Source organism: Candoia aspera, chromosome 3, assembly GCF_035149785.1.
Source record: "Candoia aspera isolate rCanAsp1 chromosome 3, rCanAsp1.hap2, whole genome shotgun sequence".
NCBI lineage: Eukaryota > Metazoa > Chordata > Lepidosauria > Squamata > Boidae > Candoia > Candoia aspera.
In genome coordinates, this window is record NC_086155.1 from 192,736,651 (window position 1) to 192,755,524 (window position 18,874).

The following is an 18,874-nucleotide window of genomic DNA, read 5'->3' on the forward strand; positions in this document are numbered from 1 at the left end:
GAGAAATAAAGTTGCTTCAAATTTGAAACCATTGAAAAGACTAATGCCTGATTTATTTTTTTAAAGAAAGTGGCACCAATGGGAGTGAAGATGGGGACCAAATTCACACATTCCTTTACTAGAATCCTGAACAGAATCCAGGAAGATCAGCTCCAAATTCTATCCAATGAGACACTATGTTCCCCACCAAATACATAAACAGCATATGAATTCAATACTTCTTCTCAGGAGTAGGGAAGAAACAGACACAGTAACTTTGACAGTGAAGGTAACATATGGTCAGGCAAAGATGAAACTTCCACCTTCAGAGTCACCAGAGACATATCAATAGTAATGGCAGAGAAAGCCCATCACACAACTGAAATGTCTACCATATGTCTTATGGAGCTGCATTTCAAAGAGAAAGTACATAGATTTGTCTGAAAGAGTGGTACATTTTTTCTTCCTTAATTTGCTACAAAGAAATCAGTTTAACCAATCTTCAATGCTTCATCATTCTAAACTAGTGAGAGCATCTGGAGTTATGAATCACATCCATGTCCACCTGAATGTCTTCATCTTGTGTTTTATATTATATCTGCAACCTGCATTCTATATCATATGCAGCAGATATAATTCTGACAACCAATAGTGATAAATGCACTTAATCACAAATTCAAGCCAGGAATCTGTAAATGTAGTCATTTCTCTAGAGTATTGTTCTAGCAGGCCTAATTTGGAAAAACTGTCTTCTTCCATAAACTACAATTTGAGCAAATAATTTAGAGCAAAGACTTGGCTTATTCAGGATAGCACAATGGAATGCATAGTGATTGCAGTAAAAGCAAAATTCAGCATAACATCACAAACAGCCCCTTTCCACACAAATTACTAGTCATTCTGCCTCCATCAACCAGCCATGGCAATTATTGATAATCCACCATCATGACACAGTACTGAAAGTACTAATCAAACTCTACTTTTTGGTGAAGCAACAGAATGGTATAACAGAATCCATTACAAAGAAAAGGACATGAAGGTTACCAAAAGCAGTTCAGAGTGCCTGTATAATCCAATTTGCCCAGAATTTACTGTACTCAAGGGCAGAACTGAACTAAAACATTTCTTCCCAAGTACAATTCAAATTCCTTGGTGCCTCATCTTTTGCCTACAAACAATCGCTTTGACAGGAAATGAATTAGCACTATTCCAGTCATAAGAATTAGGCCATTCCACACCCAAATACTTAAAATATCTGTGTATAGAAATGGTTAGTATAAGCCCCAGTCTGACTAAGGTCATTTGAACTATATTATTATTTTTATGCACTGGAGATGGGAATATATGTGCCAGTTGAAAGAAACGTACGCACATTAGTAGGCTGCTAATACCTAGCTATACTGTTCCTTGCAGTAAACAAGCAAGGTTCTCTTGACCAGTATGTGAGTCAAGGGGCCTGTAGAATCCACAATCTAGCCATAATTCTGTAGATAACCAAGTCAAAAATTCCAGGGCAATTTAGTAAGCCATAAAACACAATAAAGTACTAAAAAGTATAAACCCAATAGCACATTGAATATGAAGCTAATTCTTATGCATGAACACTCAATAACTACATGAAGGATGATCAAGATTATAATAACTTAAATATAACATATTTATATTCCACTTTGCTACCCAATTATTCACATATTAGGCATTCCTATGTAGAGATGACAGGGACCATAGAAATAGTACTTTGACCTTTCTTCTTGTACTGTGTCCAGTAGGTGGTGATAGGGGAGTGTGCTTGGACACCTGAGTCTTTGGCCTATGGTTTTCCAGTAATTTGATCATCCTTTATGCTATTCAAATCTATATAAAATAGTTAGGAGAGGTCATACAAAGTTTTGAATTAAGGTATCTTCACTAGGCTGCTTTGTTGTTGTTTATTCATTCAGTTGCTTCCGACTCTTCGTGACTTCATGGACCAGCCCACACCAGAGTTTCCTGTCAGTCGTCAACACCCCCAGCTCCCCGAGGGACGAGTCCATCACCTCTAGAATATCATCCATCCACCTTGCCCTTGGTCGGCCCCTGTCCTAACTACCAGGAAACACACTGAGACAATGAACTGGTCTCTAATATTTATTACTAGTACTTAACAAGAATCCTAACAAACTGAAGAAGTGTGGGAAAAACCCAGACATATAACCCCCAAGGGTTAAGGCGGTCCCGATCTGTGTCTCTTTGAATGGCTGAACAGTTCCTCAGTGCTACGCATGCGCTTGACAGTCTGGATGGGAGCCCCCTGCTCGCCATCCTTACTCATGACAGCCCCTCTTCCTTTTGCCCTCCACTCTTCCTAGCATCAGCATCTTCTCCAGGGTGTCCTGTCTTCTCATTGTGTGGCCAAAGTATACCAGTTTTGCCTTGAATATCATTCCCTCAAGTGAGCAGTCTGGCTTTACTTCCTGGAGGATGGACTGGTTTGATCTTCTTGCAGTCCAAGGCACTCTCAGAATTTTCCTCCAACACCACAGTTCAAAAGCATCGATCTTCCTTCTCTCAGCCTTCCTTATGGTCCAGCTCTCGCAGCCATATGTTACTATGGGGAACACCATTGCTTTAACAATGCGGACCTTTGTTGTCAGTGCCATGTCTCTGCTCTTAACTATTTTATCGAGATTTGTCATTGCTCTTCTCCCAAGGATTAAGCGTCTTCTGATTTCCTGACTGCAGTCAGCATCTGCAGTAATCTTCGCACCTAGAAATACAAAGTTTTTCACTGCTTCTACATTTTCTCCCTCTATTTGCCAGTTATCAATCAAGCTGGTTGCCATAATCTTGGTTTTTTTGAGGTTTAGTTGCAAGCCAGCTTTTGCACTTTCTTCTTTCACCTTCATCATAAGCCTCCTCAGTTCCTCTTTGCTTTCAGCCATCAAAGTGGTATCATCTGCATATCTGAGATTGTTAATGTTTCTTCCAGTGATTTTAACTCCAGCCTTGGATTCCTCAAGCCCAGCATGTCGCATGATGTGTTCTGCGTACAAGTTGAATAGGTAGGGTGAGAGTATACAGCCCTGCCGTACTCCTTTCCCAATTTTAAACCAGTCCGTTGTTCCGTGTTCTGTTCTTACTGTTGCTACTTGGTTGTTATACAGATTCTTCAGGAGGCAGACAAGATGACTTGGTATCCCCATACCGCTAAGAATTTGCCACAATTTGTTATGGTCCACACAGTCAAAGGCTTTAGAATAGTCAATAAAGCAGAAATAGATGTTTTTCTGAAACTCCCTGGCTTTTTCAATTATCCAGCGGATATTGGCAATTTGGTCCCTAGTTCCTCTGCCTTTTCTAAACCCAGCTTGTACATCTGGCAATTCTCGCTCCATGAATTGCTGAAGTCTACCTTGCAGGACCTTGAGCATTACCTTACTGGCATGTGAAATGAGTGCCACTGTTCAATAGTTTCAACATTCTTTAGTGTTTCCCTTTTTTGGTATGGGGATGTAAGTTGATTTTTTCCAATCTGATGGCCATTCCTGTGTTTTCCAAATTTTCTGGCATATAGCATGTATTACCTTGACAGCATCATCTTGCAAGATTTTGAACAGTTCAGCTGGGATGCTGTCGTCTCCTGCTGCCTTGTTATTAGCAATGCTTCTTAAGGCCCACTCAACCTCACTCTTCAGTGTGTCTGGCTCTAGCTCACTGACCACACCGTCAAAGCTATCCCCGATATTGTTATCCTTCCTATACAGGTCTTCTGTATATTCTTGCCACCTTTTCTTGATCTCTTCTTCTTCTCTTAGGTCCTTGCCATCTTTGTTTTTGATCATACCCATTTTTGCCTGGAATTTACCTCCGATGTTTCTAATTTTCTGGAAGAGGTCTCTTGTCCTTCCTATTCTATTGACTTCTTCCACTTCTGTGCATTGCTTGTTTAAAAATAATTCCTTATCTCTTCTGGCTTACCTCTGGAATTTTGCATTTAATTGGGCATATCTCCCCCTATCACTGTTGCCTTTTGCTTTCCTTCTTTCTTGGGCTACTTCTAGTGTCTCAGCAGAGAGCCACTTTGCCTTCTTGGTTTTCTCTTTCTTTGGGATGTATTTTGTTGCTGCCTCCTGAACAATGTTGCGAACTTCTGTCCATAGTTCTTCCGGGACCCTATCTACTAAGTCCAGTCCCTTAAATTGATTCTTTACCTCCACTGCATATTCCTGAGGGATATTAGTGAGCTCATATCTAGCCGATCTGTGGGTCTTCCCTAATCTCTTTAGTCTGATCCTAAATTGTGCAAGAAGAAGTTCATGATCTGAACTACAGTCAGCTCCAGGTCTTGTTTTTACCGACTGTATAGATGTCCCCCACCTTTGGCTGCAAAGGATGTAGTCAATCTGATTTTGGTGTTGTCCATCTGGTGAAGTCCATGTATAAAGCCGTCTCTTAGGTTGTTGGAAGAGAGTGTTTGTTATGCAGAGTGAGTTGTCTTGGCAAAATTCTATCAGCCTATGTCCTGCTTCATTTTGTTCTCCCAGGTCATACTTACCTGTAATTCCAGGTGTCATTTGACTGCTCACCTTAGCATTCCAGTCTCCTGTGATGAAAATAACATCTCTTTTAGGCTTGTTGTCCAGTAGGTGCTGCAGATCCTCATAGAACTGCTCTACTTCAGCTTCTTCAGCATCTGTGGTTGGGGCGTATATTCGGATTACTGTGATGTTAGATGGCTTGCCCTGAATTTGAATTGAGATCATTCTATCGTTTTTTGGATTGTATCCAAGCACTGCTTTAGCCACTTTACTATTAATTATGAAGGCTACTCCATTTCTTCTGTGGTCCTCTTGTCCACAGTAGTAGATCTGGTGGTCATTTGATGTGAAGTGGCCCATTCCAGTCCATTTCAGTTCGCTGATGCCCAAAATGTCTATCTTTAATCTTGACATCTCACCAATAACCACATCCAATTTGCCCTGGCTCATAGATCTTACATTCCAGGTTCAAATGGTGTGTTGATCCTTAGAACATTGGATTCGCCGTTCACCACCAGCACCGTCGGCCGCTAACCGTCCTTTCGGCTTTGAGCTAGCTGCGTCATCATGTCTGGGGCTAGTTGAACTCATCCTCTGTTCCTCCCCAGTAGCATCTAGACCATCTTCCGACCTGGGGGTCTCATCTTCCGATGGTATACCAACATATCTCTGGTTGTACTGATCCATTTAGTTTTCATGGCAAGAATACTGGGGTGGGTTGCCATTACCTTCCCCAGGGATCGCATTTAGTCTGACCTCTCTGTCATGACCTTCCCGTCTTGGGTGGCCCTTCACGGTTTAGCTCATGGCATCATTGAGGTGCTCAAGCTCCAGCACCATGACAAGGTAACGATCCTTTGCTGAAGACTAGGCTGCTAATACCTAGCAATACTGTTACTTGCAATGTAACTCTAAACAAGCAAGGTTCTCTTGACCAGTATATGCCTGGTAATGAGCTGGATGAAGGTGAACAAGATTCAATAAAATCCAGAGAATATGGAAATGTTGTCAATCAATATGAAACAAGATTATCTGGCTGGAATTTGGAGGTTGTAAAAAGTTTGTGGATACATGGGAGAACAGTTGAATTGATGTTGTTCTCAAGCTATGTATTCTGTCTCTCCAGCAATGTGCAAAATGTTCCTATCCCCAGAGATGGAATATTCCATGAAAGTCCAAAACATTCCATTTTTCCTCCAGTTCATGTGAATCTATGGTGAAAAGGCCTCAAGACATCTGGAAACACCATTAAAAAAGCCACTTTCCATTCCAGAAGATTTACTTCTAGAGAACTTATGGACCACACCAGAGTGACCTGATCTACATAGTCCAGAGGAATGGAACATTTCAGGACTCTCCAAAAAAACCCTCCTCTGGAGACAGATTATTTTTCCACATACATAAATCTTATTCTGCTGTTAGAGAAGGAACAAAGAACTTGCTCTTTGAGCAGGCCTTTTAAGCCTGAATAATGATTTTTGGCTTCTTTTCTTGTTAGCAACCACACAAATAGAAAGGGAGTATACTAAATAAACCAACAGTCAGATACTGAATAATTAGCTTTAAACATTTAATTAAATAATTAGTCTTAGTTAAAATAGGGTCAAAATAATTAAAAACTTATTCAACATATTAAGCTAAAATTAATCCTGCTTCTCTTGAATGGGGGGTACTCATTCTAATGCAGGATATTTTAGCAGTGGTTTATACTATCTGCAGCAATCACAGTAATATTTTAGAATCCCATTTTGGTGCCATTCTTGTTCACATGAGTTGACATCATTTCATTCCTTTATTTTTCACCACCATAATATATGACATTATTTTTGCTTTATTTTGCCTGATATATGTAGCAATGCATCCATACTTTTCTCAGTGCACATTAAATTGTATGGAAATCAAAACACGAGTGTAAGGTTGTGGTGAGCAGTAATATACAGTAACTATTTGTAGGTGCTAATGTGATTATGCATATATTTTTAATATTGCATTTAAAATTCAGAACTCTCCTCAGCTTAGAAAGACCAGAAAGCCATAGATATCTGTCCCTTTATTACAAGCATTTTTTTTCTAACTATAAAAATTATATCTGTTACACTGTTTTTTAACTTCATTAAAAAGCTGTGAGATGAAGCGAGGTATTCAACTCTCCTTTGTAGAACATTAATTAAATAATCAATTTTATGAATAATTAAACATGCCCTAGGCATCTATTTACAAAATACTATTCACAAATGCCATGGAATAGAGACCCAAGTAATACATTAACTAAGAATATATTCCAGTGACTTCGCTTGATTATATAATGACACCATTGGATATTTTCAGTACAAATAGCATCTGTGGATCAGTATTTTCAAAACATTGCCAGTTGCACAGTTTGAGTTATACATCTGTGCAGTGAAAAGCAGCAGTGTTACAATGCAGGTTATTTAGGTTATTAAAAAGTCTCAAATCAAATTTAGGGAATGCATAAGATGTGTTTGCTCTCTGATGAGGTAGTTTCATAAATCTCAATCTGGAGTGTATTATAAAACATCATTATTGAGTAAAAGTAAATAGCACTAGCTATATACGCTATTAAACTCCTCTATTATTTTGGTACACTCTGAATGCTCAGCCTCATTTCTGTACCGTATAAACTAGTCCCCAATGCATTCCTCCAATCTGTTCCAGGGAATCCCTCAAACAGATGAGATGGGATAAGTAATATCACACTGACTGCAATGTACATTGGATTCGTACATGCTTTAGAAATCTAAAATGTAAAGCAACACCTGGTATTACCCCAGAATTAGTTTTTAAAATAGTTTCCCCAAATTCACCAGGCAACCTTAACACAATGGAAATTGAACAATCTATGTTCACCATACAACATTCAACATAATGCTTTTGGTGTAGCCGGTGGCATGCACTATCCTTTCCTAAAATACTTTGAATAGCAATTTTAGCTGTGCAGTGCTTTTATCATGTGTGGGAGCATGAATGCAGCACCTGTTTGCAATATCTTAAAGCAGCTATTTCTTTTCCTGGAATGACTTGCAGCATAATGGCTTTCCCAGACATGGAGGTTGGGAAGTTAGTTGAGCCCAGATGGGTTGGTTGCTAGTCTCCTCAACTGCCATATTAAGTATGTTCTGTTCTGGTTATTGTTTTTATATTGTTTGGCTTGAACTGTTTTGAATCTCATTAGCTGCAGAGAGTCATGGTTCTGAGCTGGATGACCATATAAATTAATTAAAATAAATAAACAGGAAAAATAATTGAAGATCACCAAAACCAACCCAAAGTAATAAAATTGCATTTTGATGATGACAGTGGGTCCTCAAGTCAGTGTCAACTCTTAGGGACAACATAGATTTTTTTTCTAAAAGGATCTGCTTCTAATTTGATTCTTCAGTCTTCCAACAGTGCACCCATTCCCACTGTAACCGAGTCCACTTTGTTGCTGGTTGTCCTCTTCTCTTTCATTCCACCCTTCACAGTATTACAGTCTTCTGAAAGCTAGGTCTTTGCATAATGCGTCTGAAGTAGGATAGTTTGAGCCTGGTCATTTGTGACTCATGAGAGAACTCTGGACTGATTTGTTCTATGATGCATTTGTTTGTTTTCTTGGCTATCCATGGTATTCTAAGGAGTCTTCCCCAACATCACAATTAGTTTTGAAATGACAATAATAAGACCCTATATTTCTCAGAGGGTTATATTTCTATCAAACTGATACATTTGACACCAGTTTCAAAAGCAAGAATATTCCACAATATGTAATTTCAAAGAATAATAAAAGAACACTTAGAAAAGACTATATAAATATGTAATTGATTTATTGTAGAGTTTTCATATCAAGCACTAAAGCATGTTTATTTAGGGATCTAGCAATTTAACTATTTGTCCCCCAAAAAGTGGACTTGGAAATTATGGCGTTCAAATCTGCCAAATTCTAGCTTTATTTAAGATGGTATAGGAACAGCATTGAAACTCAAACAGAAAGAGTATTCTTATTTTAAGGAATGATTGGAGTCAAATGTAGTTAATATTGTTCCCTCAATTCACTTATATATTTTCAGGACTGGTTGCTTAGAGCACTGTGTTACTGACAAGTTTTGTCACTAGTTAACCATATAGTTTTTCCACTTTTAGCAAGGATACATTTCTACACCCAGCACCCTCTTGGACAAAAATAATAATCAGGTAGACTGCATAGGATCAATAATTCACATAGCTATTCAGAAACAAATCCAGAAGGATTCTTTCTCCTGTCTTTTCTGTATATCAACATATATAATGCAGAAAGCAAGGGACATATTTCCAAGAATGTATAAAAATGCCTTCAACTTCATTCCTTTAAAAGAAAAAGAACTGCATACTCATATCTGAGATATCTAGAATCAAATACTATTCTGAGAATTTTAAGTAGGGTCCCACTGCTAAAACTTACAGACAGGGGGAAAAAAAATACAGGCAATTGTTCATATCAACATCTAATAGAGTGCCCTATTTGCTTAAGTATTATGTAGGTGTATCCTTTTTAATTGGGTACTCATAAAAATACATTTTAACAACACAGATGCCAACATTATTTACAAATGGAAAGCCAAGATTTGTGATCTTTTTAGCTGCACTTCTGATGGGATTATGGTTACCTTTATAGTTAACTTTGAAACCAACTGAGCCCACACTTTCATCAGTCTGAAGATGCAGCCACATCTGATTGTTCATGCTAACAATTAAATCCGGCACAAAGCTTCCTGTTAACCTAATCATAAACAAAATAAAAAGTCCATTAGCTGTAAATTGGCTTGAAATAAAGCAATATTAAAAGCAAGCAGAGAAGTTGATCATAGCACTCTACTTTTTTTACAGCTAGAATTTCAAATTATTTCAGTACCAGCAAAAAAAAAAAAAAAAACAGAAAAGGAGAGGAGAGGAGAGGAGACTAGTCAGTAGAGATTACTAGCTGAAAATCTTTTTGTTCTCCATAATGGAGTAACATCATGTGTAGCATTTGCTGGCCCAGCACCACTGGATTTCTCTGTATATGCATATGTATGTATAACATACATTAGACTTATTAAGGGCAGCTGTCTAACAGGCACCTGATGACTAAAAAACTTTACTTAAAGGTATAATATCCTTATGCCACAGCATGCAGGCGATTTTATGTAAGTCTTGCCATTGACACAGAGTTCAAAAGAAAGCTGTTCAGTTGGCAAGGTAAGAACAGGTTTTCATCAGAACTGTAATTAGAGAATCATAGATTTTCATTGCTATCACATTGTTACAGTAGTGCCCAGGAGATTTAAATGAGACTAAAATAGTGAAGGTTGATGAAGATGTAAATTATACTGTATTCTTATAGCCTTACCTATTCATGCTGGCTTCAAACATCAGACAAAGTCATAATAGTGTTCAATTTTAGCTTAGCTAAACACTTTAGCTTTTGAACCCAGTCACTGTAATTTGTATACCATGGTTTAAGAGCTGAACACTATGCTTGATATGGAATCGCTCTATTGGACTCTGTAAATGCCATGCAATAGTACCAACCACACTATTACAGTGCAGAAAAGTTTTCTTCTTTCATTTTATATATTAACAAAGAATCAGAAAGATTGCAGTTAATTAAACCATATATATTTGAATTCAATCTCCCTAAATAGCAAGAAACTTCACAGGTAGAGATACTGTAGATCAATTTATGTAGATTAGTATCATTTCAGTATAGATTCATACACAACAGGTACAAACAACATTACTGAGCTAAAAAAACCTAATTGAAATTGTTTTAAATAATAACACAACATGTTGAAATCAATATATCATTGTCAAAGCATATTGCAATTTGTTTTGTAAACACAGATTCTGGTATCTCCAAATAAAAAGGAGATGGGCAGACTTTTGATGGCCATAGCCTGCTTTCAATGTTTTCTGAGTGTCTGAAAACTGCAGTGGATAGGCAATCATAAAAAGTGAATGGAACCCAATCATCATCATCATCATCATCAGTATCATCATCATCTTCATTATTAGTATCATTATTCTAGAAAGTGTATAGATTTAATTTTTAAAGTATCAAGCAAATTTTTGATAATTTCTTATCTCAAAATGGTAGGGAAACATGCCAGCAATTGGAATAAGAAGGAACATGGGTTTGGCTCAGAGAAGGGAAAGGTAATGTTGAGCCATTATAGAAAATATATTTGGGTCCCTGGGAAAGTAGGAAGTATGAGAAAGAAACTCAAGACAACACTGTCTTGATTGTGCTAGGCATAAGTTGAAGTAAAGAGGGGCTTTGACAAGCTTTTAATATTCTGTTATAACTTATTTATTTATTTATTTATTTGATTTCTATAGCCGCCCATCTCAGCAAGTGACTCTGGGAGGCTAATACCCTAACTGCATTATAGAACATTCCAAGACTCTTAGTGATTCCTATTTCCTGATCTTGCCTACATCTAACAGCTGAGAAAGGTGTACTACTGTTCATAGTTTCACCATCAGAGGTGATAAAACATAAAGCCTTACTCTCTGGAAGTGCATTTTTATGAAAACTGTGTCATTATGTACATTTTTTAAAAAATAAAACTTAATGAAAATGAAACATTTTCTAGTTATAATTCAATTTAACCAGCAATTTTAAATATTGAGTGTCTAAGAATGTCTAGAATTACCATTAGGTTTGAGTAAAAAAGAAAAAAAAAGTTTAAAAACTCCTTAATACCAACAAAGAGGTCTTTTGAAAACAATTCTAATCATATATTTCCTATATCTAATCTGCCAATAACCTTTTATTATATAACTTAATTTTTATTAAAATCACTATTATCTAAGGTGATACATAGTTAAGATGTGCTAATTAGATCTCTATATAAAAATCATTATTTCAGCATTCATATGATTTATACCATGACCTTGCTTATCAGAAGATATCTAACCACATCTTCTTAGACAGAGTGTTCTTGTGGATTGATTTTGATATATTTTGGATGGATTAATGAAGGTTATAAAGTGTTAACGAGGTGTAGAATGAAGAACAGATCTCACACGTGGTGCATAGAAGGTCTTTATTTTTATGGCAACTAGTGATTCATATTTACACATTCAAATGATACTTTTATTGATTTAAAAAAAAAACAATAATAAAAAACCATGCAAATTAAACTCAGAAAGGAAAAAAAAATAAAGAATAGAAAGTGCAAGAAAAAAGAAAAAGAGGGGAAAGAGGGGAAAAAAGAAAAAAAGAAATATTTAAAGAAGTGGCTTCTGATCTTCATCACAACAAGTAGAAACTTAGTAATTCTTTACCCCCTATAAGGATGCATGTAACCTTATGTCTTCTTCCCATAACCTATTCCTTATCCATATGCAAATTCATAACTCTTTAACATTTCAGTCCTGGTGTCAGCAAATAGTCCATAAAGTATCCCAGAATTTTATAGAAACATGTCTTAGTTTAACCTTGGTCAAAGAAACCAGCTTTGTACTCCTCCTTTTTGCTTCCAGCAATCTTGGTCTTTAATTCATTCAGATGCTGTCATAAGATTTGATCTATCTTCATTTTTTTTTCTTTTTCCCATCTCAAAAACATGTTCAAATGATACTTTTGAACATGATAATATGGAGTATTTTTCAGAGTGAACTTGCCCTAGGAGCAGTACATTACTTTACCATCCCTGCTAGTGAATTTGGGGGGTTCTTCTTCCCCTAACATAAAGTGTCCTCACAACTACACCAGCAAAGTGGAGTTCTTTTTGATACAGTACATCTAGAGACATCTGGATTCTATTGAGCTTGCCAAACCCAAATCAGTTTAGAACAGGGACAGGATTTGAGATGACATGCATTCTTCAGACTTTTTTTCCCCAGTTCTCAGATCCATTCTGACATAACTGTGAGAATTTGTGACAGGAAATATCTAAAAACTGGAGTGCAAAACCTGAAACAGGTTTAGATAGCCTTTAAAAAACCCACAGGAACTGTCAGGAAGGAAGGAAGGAAATATGTTCTCTTAGGAAACTTTTCTCCTATTTTCACTCTTAAAACTCACTTAAAGTACCCAATTTCTTTTAAAAAAAATGGATAGCTTTTGGTTTGAGTTTTTAGCAATCAGTCCTGAGGATATTGAAAACCAGATAAAACATCATTTCAGGTGTTTTATTAATTACTAAAGACAAATGGGGAGGAAAGCAATACCAATAAATGGAGTCAGAGATGCTGTTTGGTGACCACTTAACTGGGCAATTCACTGCATTTGAAGAGACTGAAGATTTGAGAAGCTCCTTGAACTTCCTGGGACTCACTGCTAGTTCCTCAATAGCAATAATCTAACCTGTTCTTATAACAAAATTGAGTCTTATTTTACTTTCTACAGAGCTGGTACATCAAAATGTATCCCCATAGAGTCTCCATTATGTTTGCCTGAATTCACAAGCATATTAAAAAAGAGATATATAAATGAATAAATCTTGCAAAACAGATTAAAAATGCCAATTGGAACATGAAATAACTTTGAGACAGTCATGCTCAGCCTGACTGTACTGTAAATTGAAAAAAGATTTTCAGCAAATTATCTGCACATTTTTGTCTACTATATCTTCTTTATTATAATATAGTGGTAACTTTACTGTGCAGCTAACAACAATCTGAATAATACTCTGATAAGAAAAAAATATATAGAAAGTTCATTTGCATTCATAACAAAACAGTGTAATTTCATCAGCCTTGTTAAATGTATGTCTTGCTTTGAATTGGCTTCTATAAAACATTAGCATCTTAAACTAGACCAGACATGCAGGGAGTGATTCATATTTATCCAAAGGGAGATTGAGAAGTTAGAGAACAGTGAAATCAGTAAGTAGTACAAGATCAAATTATAGGAAATGATAAAACTAATACTGTGTTAGTGGAATTTAAAGACTATTGTGATATTAAATCATGATTGAAGTTCAATGTCAGGGTTTCTATTCAGCTCACGGGTCCTTATACATGCTTATATTGATGGATGATATCATCAGTAAGAGATGAATGATGACTCTCCAATGCCAATTAGAATCTAAATCTCCAGAGTGTTCATAAACACTGGGTGAAAACAAAGGTGCTTACTCTATAACTCTATGTGTATTTTGGTAACATTAGAAAGATCAGCAGACAGTAGAAACAAGTAAAATTTGTTTGATATCACTTTTTTCCTATTTCCAGAAGGAGTGTTGTTTAAGAATTTGATATCAATAAGGGGGAAAAAAAAAGTTTGATGCAAATAACCACCCAGAGTCGTTTGCGAGATGGGCGGTGCAGAAATATGAGAAATAAATAAATAAATAGGAATCAGAACCAAAAAAAGTGTGAATCAATTCTGCAAGTCAGTTATATAACTTCCTGCACAGGTCTAATGTGCAATGGGCTCAATCCATGATATTCAGAAGAAATATGGTTATACCACAATACTAGAAAAGCCTGAATATTAACTCTGTATTTAAGATATACTGATTCCAGTTATTATCTCAGAAGAGAAGAGTTGATGAAAACATAGAGAAGTTTCATACAAATGAAGTAAGAGGTTTCATACAAATATAAACCATAAGACTAGATAATGTAAGAATTGGCTCTCCACTCTAAGGTCATAAATTACTCTGAGAAAGACTTAGTTGATGGTGAAGTTCAAGTTCCTTTGCCCAAGAGATACTTTTAACATTCCCTCTTGTATCTTCCCATCAGAGGTTATGGCTCTTCCTTAATCTTCAGAAAGAAGGGATGAGTTGTCAACCAGGAAAATAATAATAATAATAAAAATAAAATAAAATAATAATAATAATAATACCAGTGCACTAAGAGCTACGTAGATCAACTCTTTGATCTGCTGTTCATCTAAATGGACTTTGCTCGTTAAGAAACTATCTAACATGGGTTCCCAAAACTAAGTTAGGCTCTGCTTTCTGTGATTCTGTCAGAACCAAGCTTGCCTCTGACTCGGAAAATGAAACTAATTCTGAGTCAGAGGAGGAATTGGAAACTTACCATGCTGAAATCTGAGAAATGAAACTCCAGCATGACTCAGCAGAGCAGGAAGAATCCATGACACTGATTGGGTGAGATCCAGAGGGGGATTTGAATACGCCAATCAGTGCACTTCAGAGATGGGCTGAAAAGCATGCAAAGGAGAAAGCAGCCCGATTGGCTGCAGGAGACTCCAAGCATGCCCAAAATCGAGATAAAAGGCAGCCGCACAGACAGCGTGCTGCCAGAGACAATGAATCCTCTGCTGCTTCGGGAGAAGAGTCCTTACCAGTACTGGAGTCAGTGTCTGTGGCCCAAGAGGAACCAGTGCTCGAGCTCCATTCCAAAGATGAATTGAGCCCTGCATTTGCTGTCAGTGAGGAAACAGAGTCAGCCGTGCCCAGCAGCCTTCATCTTGCTTCTAGCCATGAATCTTTGCAATACCCTCAGCAGTGTGAGTCGACTTCAGCTTCCCAGTGCCACTGCTTGTCCACAGTTCTACGTGACCGCACTTCACAGACTCTAGCATATTTTGAGGTTTCACATCTATTTTGTTCAGGATCTGGGTTTGTGGCACACACGGTCCCTCCAGCCAAGTCCAGCTGAGTTCCACGTCCCAAGCCTTGCTCCAAGTCTCCAGTCCAGAGAATCCAGCCTAGTCCGGGGCTTCCAGCCAAGTCCAGCCTAACTCTAAGCCTTGCTCCAAGTCTCCATCCAGAGAATCCAGCCTAATCCAGAGCTTCCAGTCAAGTCCAGCCAAGTTCCAAGTCCCAAGCCTTGCCCCCAGTCTCCAGTTCAGGGAATCCAGCCTAGTCTGGGGCTTCCAGCCGAATTCAGCTTATTTCCAGGTTCCAAACCTTGCTCCAAGCCTCCAGTCTAGGGTATCCAGTCTAGTCTGGGAATTCCAATCAAGTCCAGCCTTGTTCCAGTTTCAAGTCTTGTCTTTGAGTCTTCAGTTCAAGTACCCAGCCTAGTCTAGAACCCCCAGTCGAGTCTAACCTTGCTTTGAGTTTGAGTCCTGCTCCAAGTCTCCAGTTGATCCCTGTCTGCTGTTCATTGTCCTGATTCCAGGTGCATCAAGTCGGAGATTCAGTGTCTGCATTGTTCCAGTATAGCTCCAGTTCGAGAACAGTTGCTTCCAGCCCTTGTGTTCCAGTCAGATCCAGTTGGTCCATATGGGCTTGTTCAACCCAGTCTTGCATTTCAAAGACTTACTTATTGTAAATAGTTATTAATAAAGGATATTGTTGAGAATCTGTCTGGTGCTTAGTCTGAACAGGACAGATTTCCAGGTCTTAACAAAAATGAGATATTATGGGTGCTCCTGTAATGAAACTGAGAAATAGGGCTGAAATATTCACTTCTTATTTATTAACACAGTATGCAGTTGATTCATAAAAGATGGATATGGAAAGATCCATCTTTTAAATGCAAAGATTATAATGCTTCTTTGCATTTAAAAAATATTTTATTAAAATAAAATAGACATGAGTTTAGAACACAGAGCAGTGAAACCAAATGTTATATGGATGATAGACATTATTGTAGAAGAAGGAAGTACATTTTTAAAGAATGTGCATATATCTTTTGAAAATGAGATGCTTTAGAGAATTGAAATCAATTTATTATTATATTATATTATATTATTATTATATTATTAGAATGTAAATTTAATTTAGTTTAATTTCCAAACTTAGAGGCCATTCAACTCCTTGATGACTCTGAGTGGCTTACAGATACCGTATAGCAGAAAAACAGCATACTGAGATAAAAGAAAACCCTAGCCAAACAGAAAAACAATACACCAAGCCATTCAGCAGATGAACAAACATAATGAAAGGGCCCATCCCAGCCACCCTATCCCAAGGCCTGGGAGAATACCCAGATTATTAACAGTTTCCTAAATGTTACACATGAATTCTGGCAGGTGCTGCAACAGAGAAGGCATGCTTCCTGGGTCCTGCAAGATGACACTGTTTAATTGACAGCACCTTGGAGTGCATTCACTCTGCTTGAATGTACTAAATGGGCAGAAACAATTGGAGACTGGCAGTCCTTCAGATAGCCAGGCCCTCTGCTCTGAGTGACTTTAAAGCTGATAAGCAGCACATTTAATTGCACCTGGAAGGAAACTGGCAACCAGTGCAGCTTGAGAAGCAGTGGGGCCTGTCAACCCAACCTGAACCCTGACTGAAAAGAATCCAGATGATCTGCTTCTCCCATGGTCCTTTGGACCTCAGCACCTACCACCCTCTGAACCACTTTCCCTAAAAAGAGAAGGCTGGAGGCTGGATGAAAGTTGTCCAATATGGTTGGGTCTAAGGAATGCCTCTTATGAAAGGGCCAAACCATCACTGCCTTCAAGGCAGAAGGAAGCACTCCCTCCCTCAAAGATGCATTAACTACCACTTGGACCCAACTACATGCTATTCCTGGGCAGCCTTGGCCAGCCAGGAAGGGCATAGGTCCAGAACACAGGTGGCAAAGCTCATAGCTACAAGGACCAACTGACTGAAACTCCATCCAGTTATCTAAGAAAAATAATCAGTCAGCTATAATAGTCAAGAGCAAACTGTACATAGCAAACCATTTGTAACATTGTTATCTTCATTATTAATTATTTCTTCTCAGCTGACATGCAGTGAAAACAGTTCCTTTTCATCCAATCAGAAAATTTCTCAATCTAAAAAAGAACATGGCTCCAGCATAGCTTATATTTTCTTAACACATTTCATTCTGGGCATCAAAACACAACATCTGAAGTACGGAAGGATAATTCATGAAGTTTATGGTTATGAACAAAAAACAGAAATTGCACGCTGAAATTAATATCTGTTTTTCACTTGCACCATTTCCTTCCCCATTCTCTTTTGCATCATGTTTCATGGGACATAACCCTGAAAACAAAACTGTCTCTCCCCACTCATTCTTTAACCAATTTGTAAGACCATTTCAGAGTTTTTCAGCTAAAAAGCAGGGTAAAATAAATCATTTATATATATATATATATATATATATATATATATATATATATATATATATATAAATTATTTAATATTATTTATTAATAATTTATTTTTATTTATGTAATATTATTTATTAATAATTTATTTTTTTAAAAAAAATAAATGCTTAGATGTGGACACATGGGTGAACAGATTAATTTCAGTCTAATGTATGCAATATCAAAAGCATGCTAGAGGAAGTTATTTGATGTTGTTGTTTATATGATACCAGATCATAAGATTCTGGCTGCTGTTCCAGCACCTTATAGCCCAAATAATTCCTTTTATTTTATCCTAAGATTTTATAATATTTCTTTTTTACGAATGAATATTCAAGTACATACACTATAATCTAATGGGGACAGATTTTGCCTCAGCAATATTATTTTTGTTGTTGTTTATTTGTTCAGTCGCTTCTGACTCTTCGTGACTTCATGGACCAGCCCACGCCAGAGCTTCCTGTTGGTCGTCAACACCCCCAGCTCCCCCAGGGACGAGTCCATCACCTCTAGAATATCATCCATCCACCTTGCCCTTGGTCGGCCCCTCTTCTTTTTGCCTTCCACTCTCCCTAGCATCAGCATCTTCTCCAGGCTGTCCTGTCTTCTCATTATGTGGCCAAAGTATTTCAGTTTTGCCTTTAATATTGTTCCCTCCAGTGAGCAGTCTGGCTTTATTTCCTGGAGGATGGACTGGTTTGATCTTCTTGCAGTCCAAGGCACTCTCAGAATTTTCCTCCAACACCACAGTTCAAAAGCAGCAGCAATATTATGCTGACAGATTTTGCTGTCCAAGGAGTTGTTCAAGAGCAGATTGTTCACAGAAGCAGAAGCTTATGGAGTTAACTGTTAAGAATACATGTACTAGCAGATTTAAGCTGGCGAAAACAACTTGTGTTCTTCCATAACAGCCCTAGAAAACAAAATGTCATCCAGTTTTTACTATGCAAAATGCAGTACCAGTGTTCATTGGATACAGTCTCTTAGAGGGAGCCCGATTTCCTACGGTGGCCCATTCTGCAAGATAAGGTGTAGTTAATTCCTTGAAGGTGTATTAATCTCTTAAATAATTTGTTTAACACTTTGCATTTGAAGATGTGCTGTAGGATAGAGAGATTGTAGGTGTTAAGTTATTCCATATATTTTGTCAGCTTAAAATGGAGGATTCATATAGGCATTTCCCTGTAATGTATTTCCTATTTAAAATGAATTGCTTCTGTGCTTTCTGGTCACAGGATCATAATGAAACTGATGATGATATCATCTAGAACCAACAGAGAGACAGTGTCATCTGTTAATTACACCTTTAACGTATTTTGTTTGGCGATACATTGCCATGTGAATGTAAAATTTAAGCTCGTATTTAAAAGCCATGTGAATA

General features: G+C 37.4%; 1 protein-coding gene across 1 annotated transcript in view; it reads right to left on the reverse strand.

Annotated features, from left to right (window-relative positions):
- CSMD3 (CUB and Sushi multiple domains 3) overlaps positions 1 to 18,874 on the reverse strand; it is a 643,537-nt gene that overhangs the window by 272,176 nt on the left and 352,487 nt on the right. Inside the window, exon 13 of the mRNA XM_063299980.1 lies at positions 9,140 to 9,252. Within this exon, the coding sequence (XP_063156050.1) occupies positions 9,140 to 9,252 (113 nt within the window). The remainder of the gene's footprint in view (positions 1 to 9,139; positions 9,253 to 18,874) is intronic.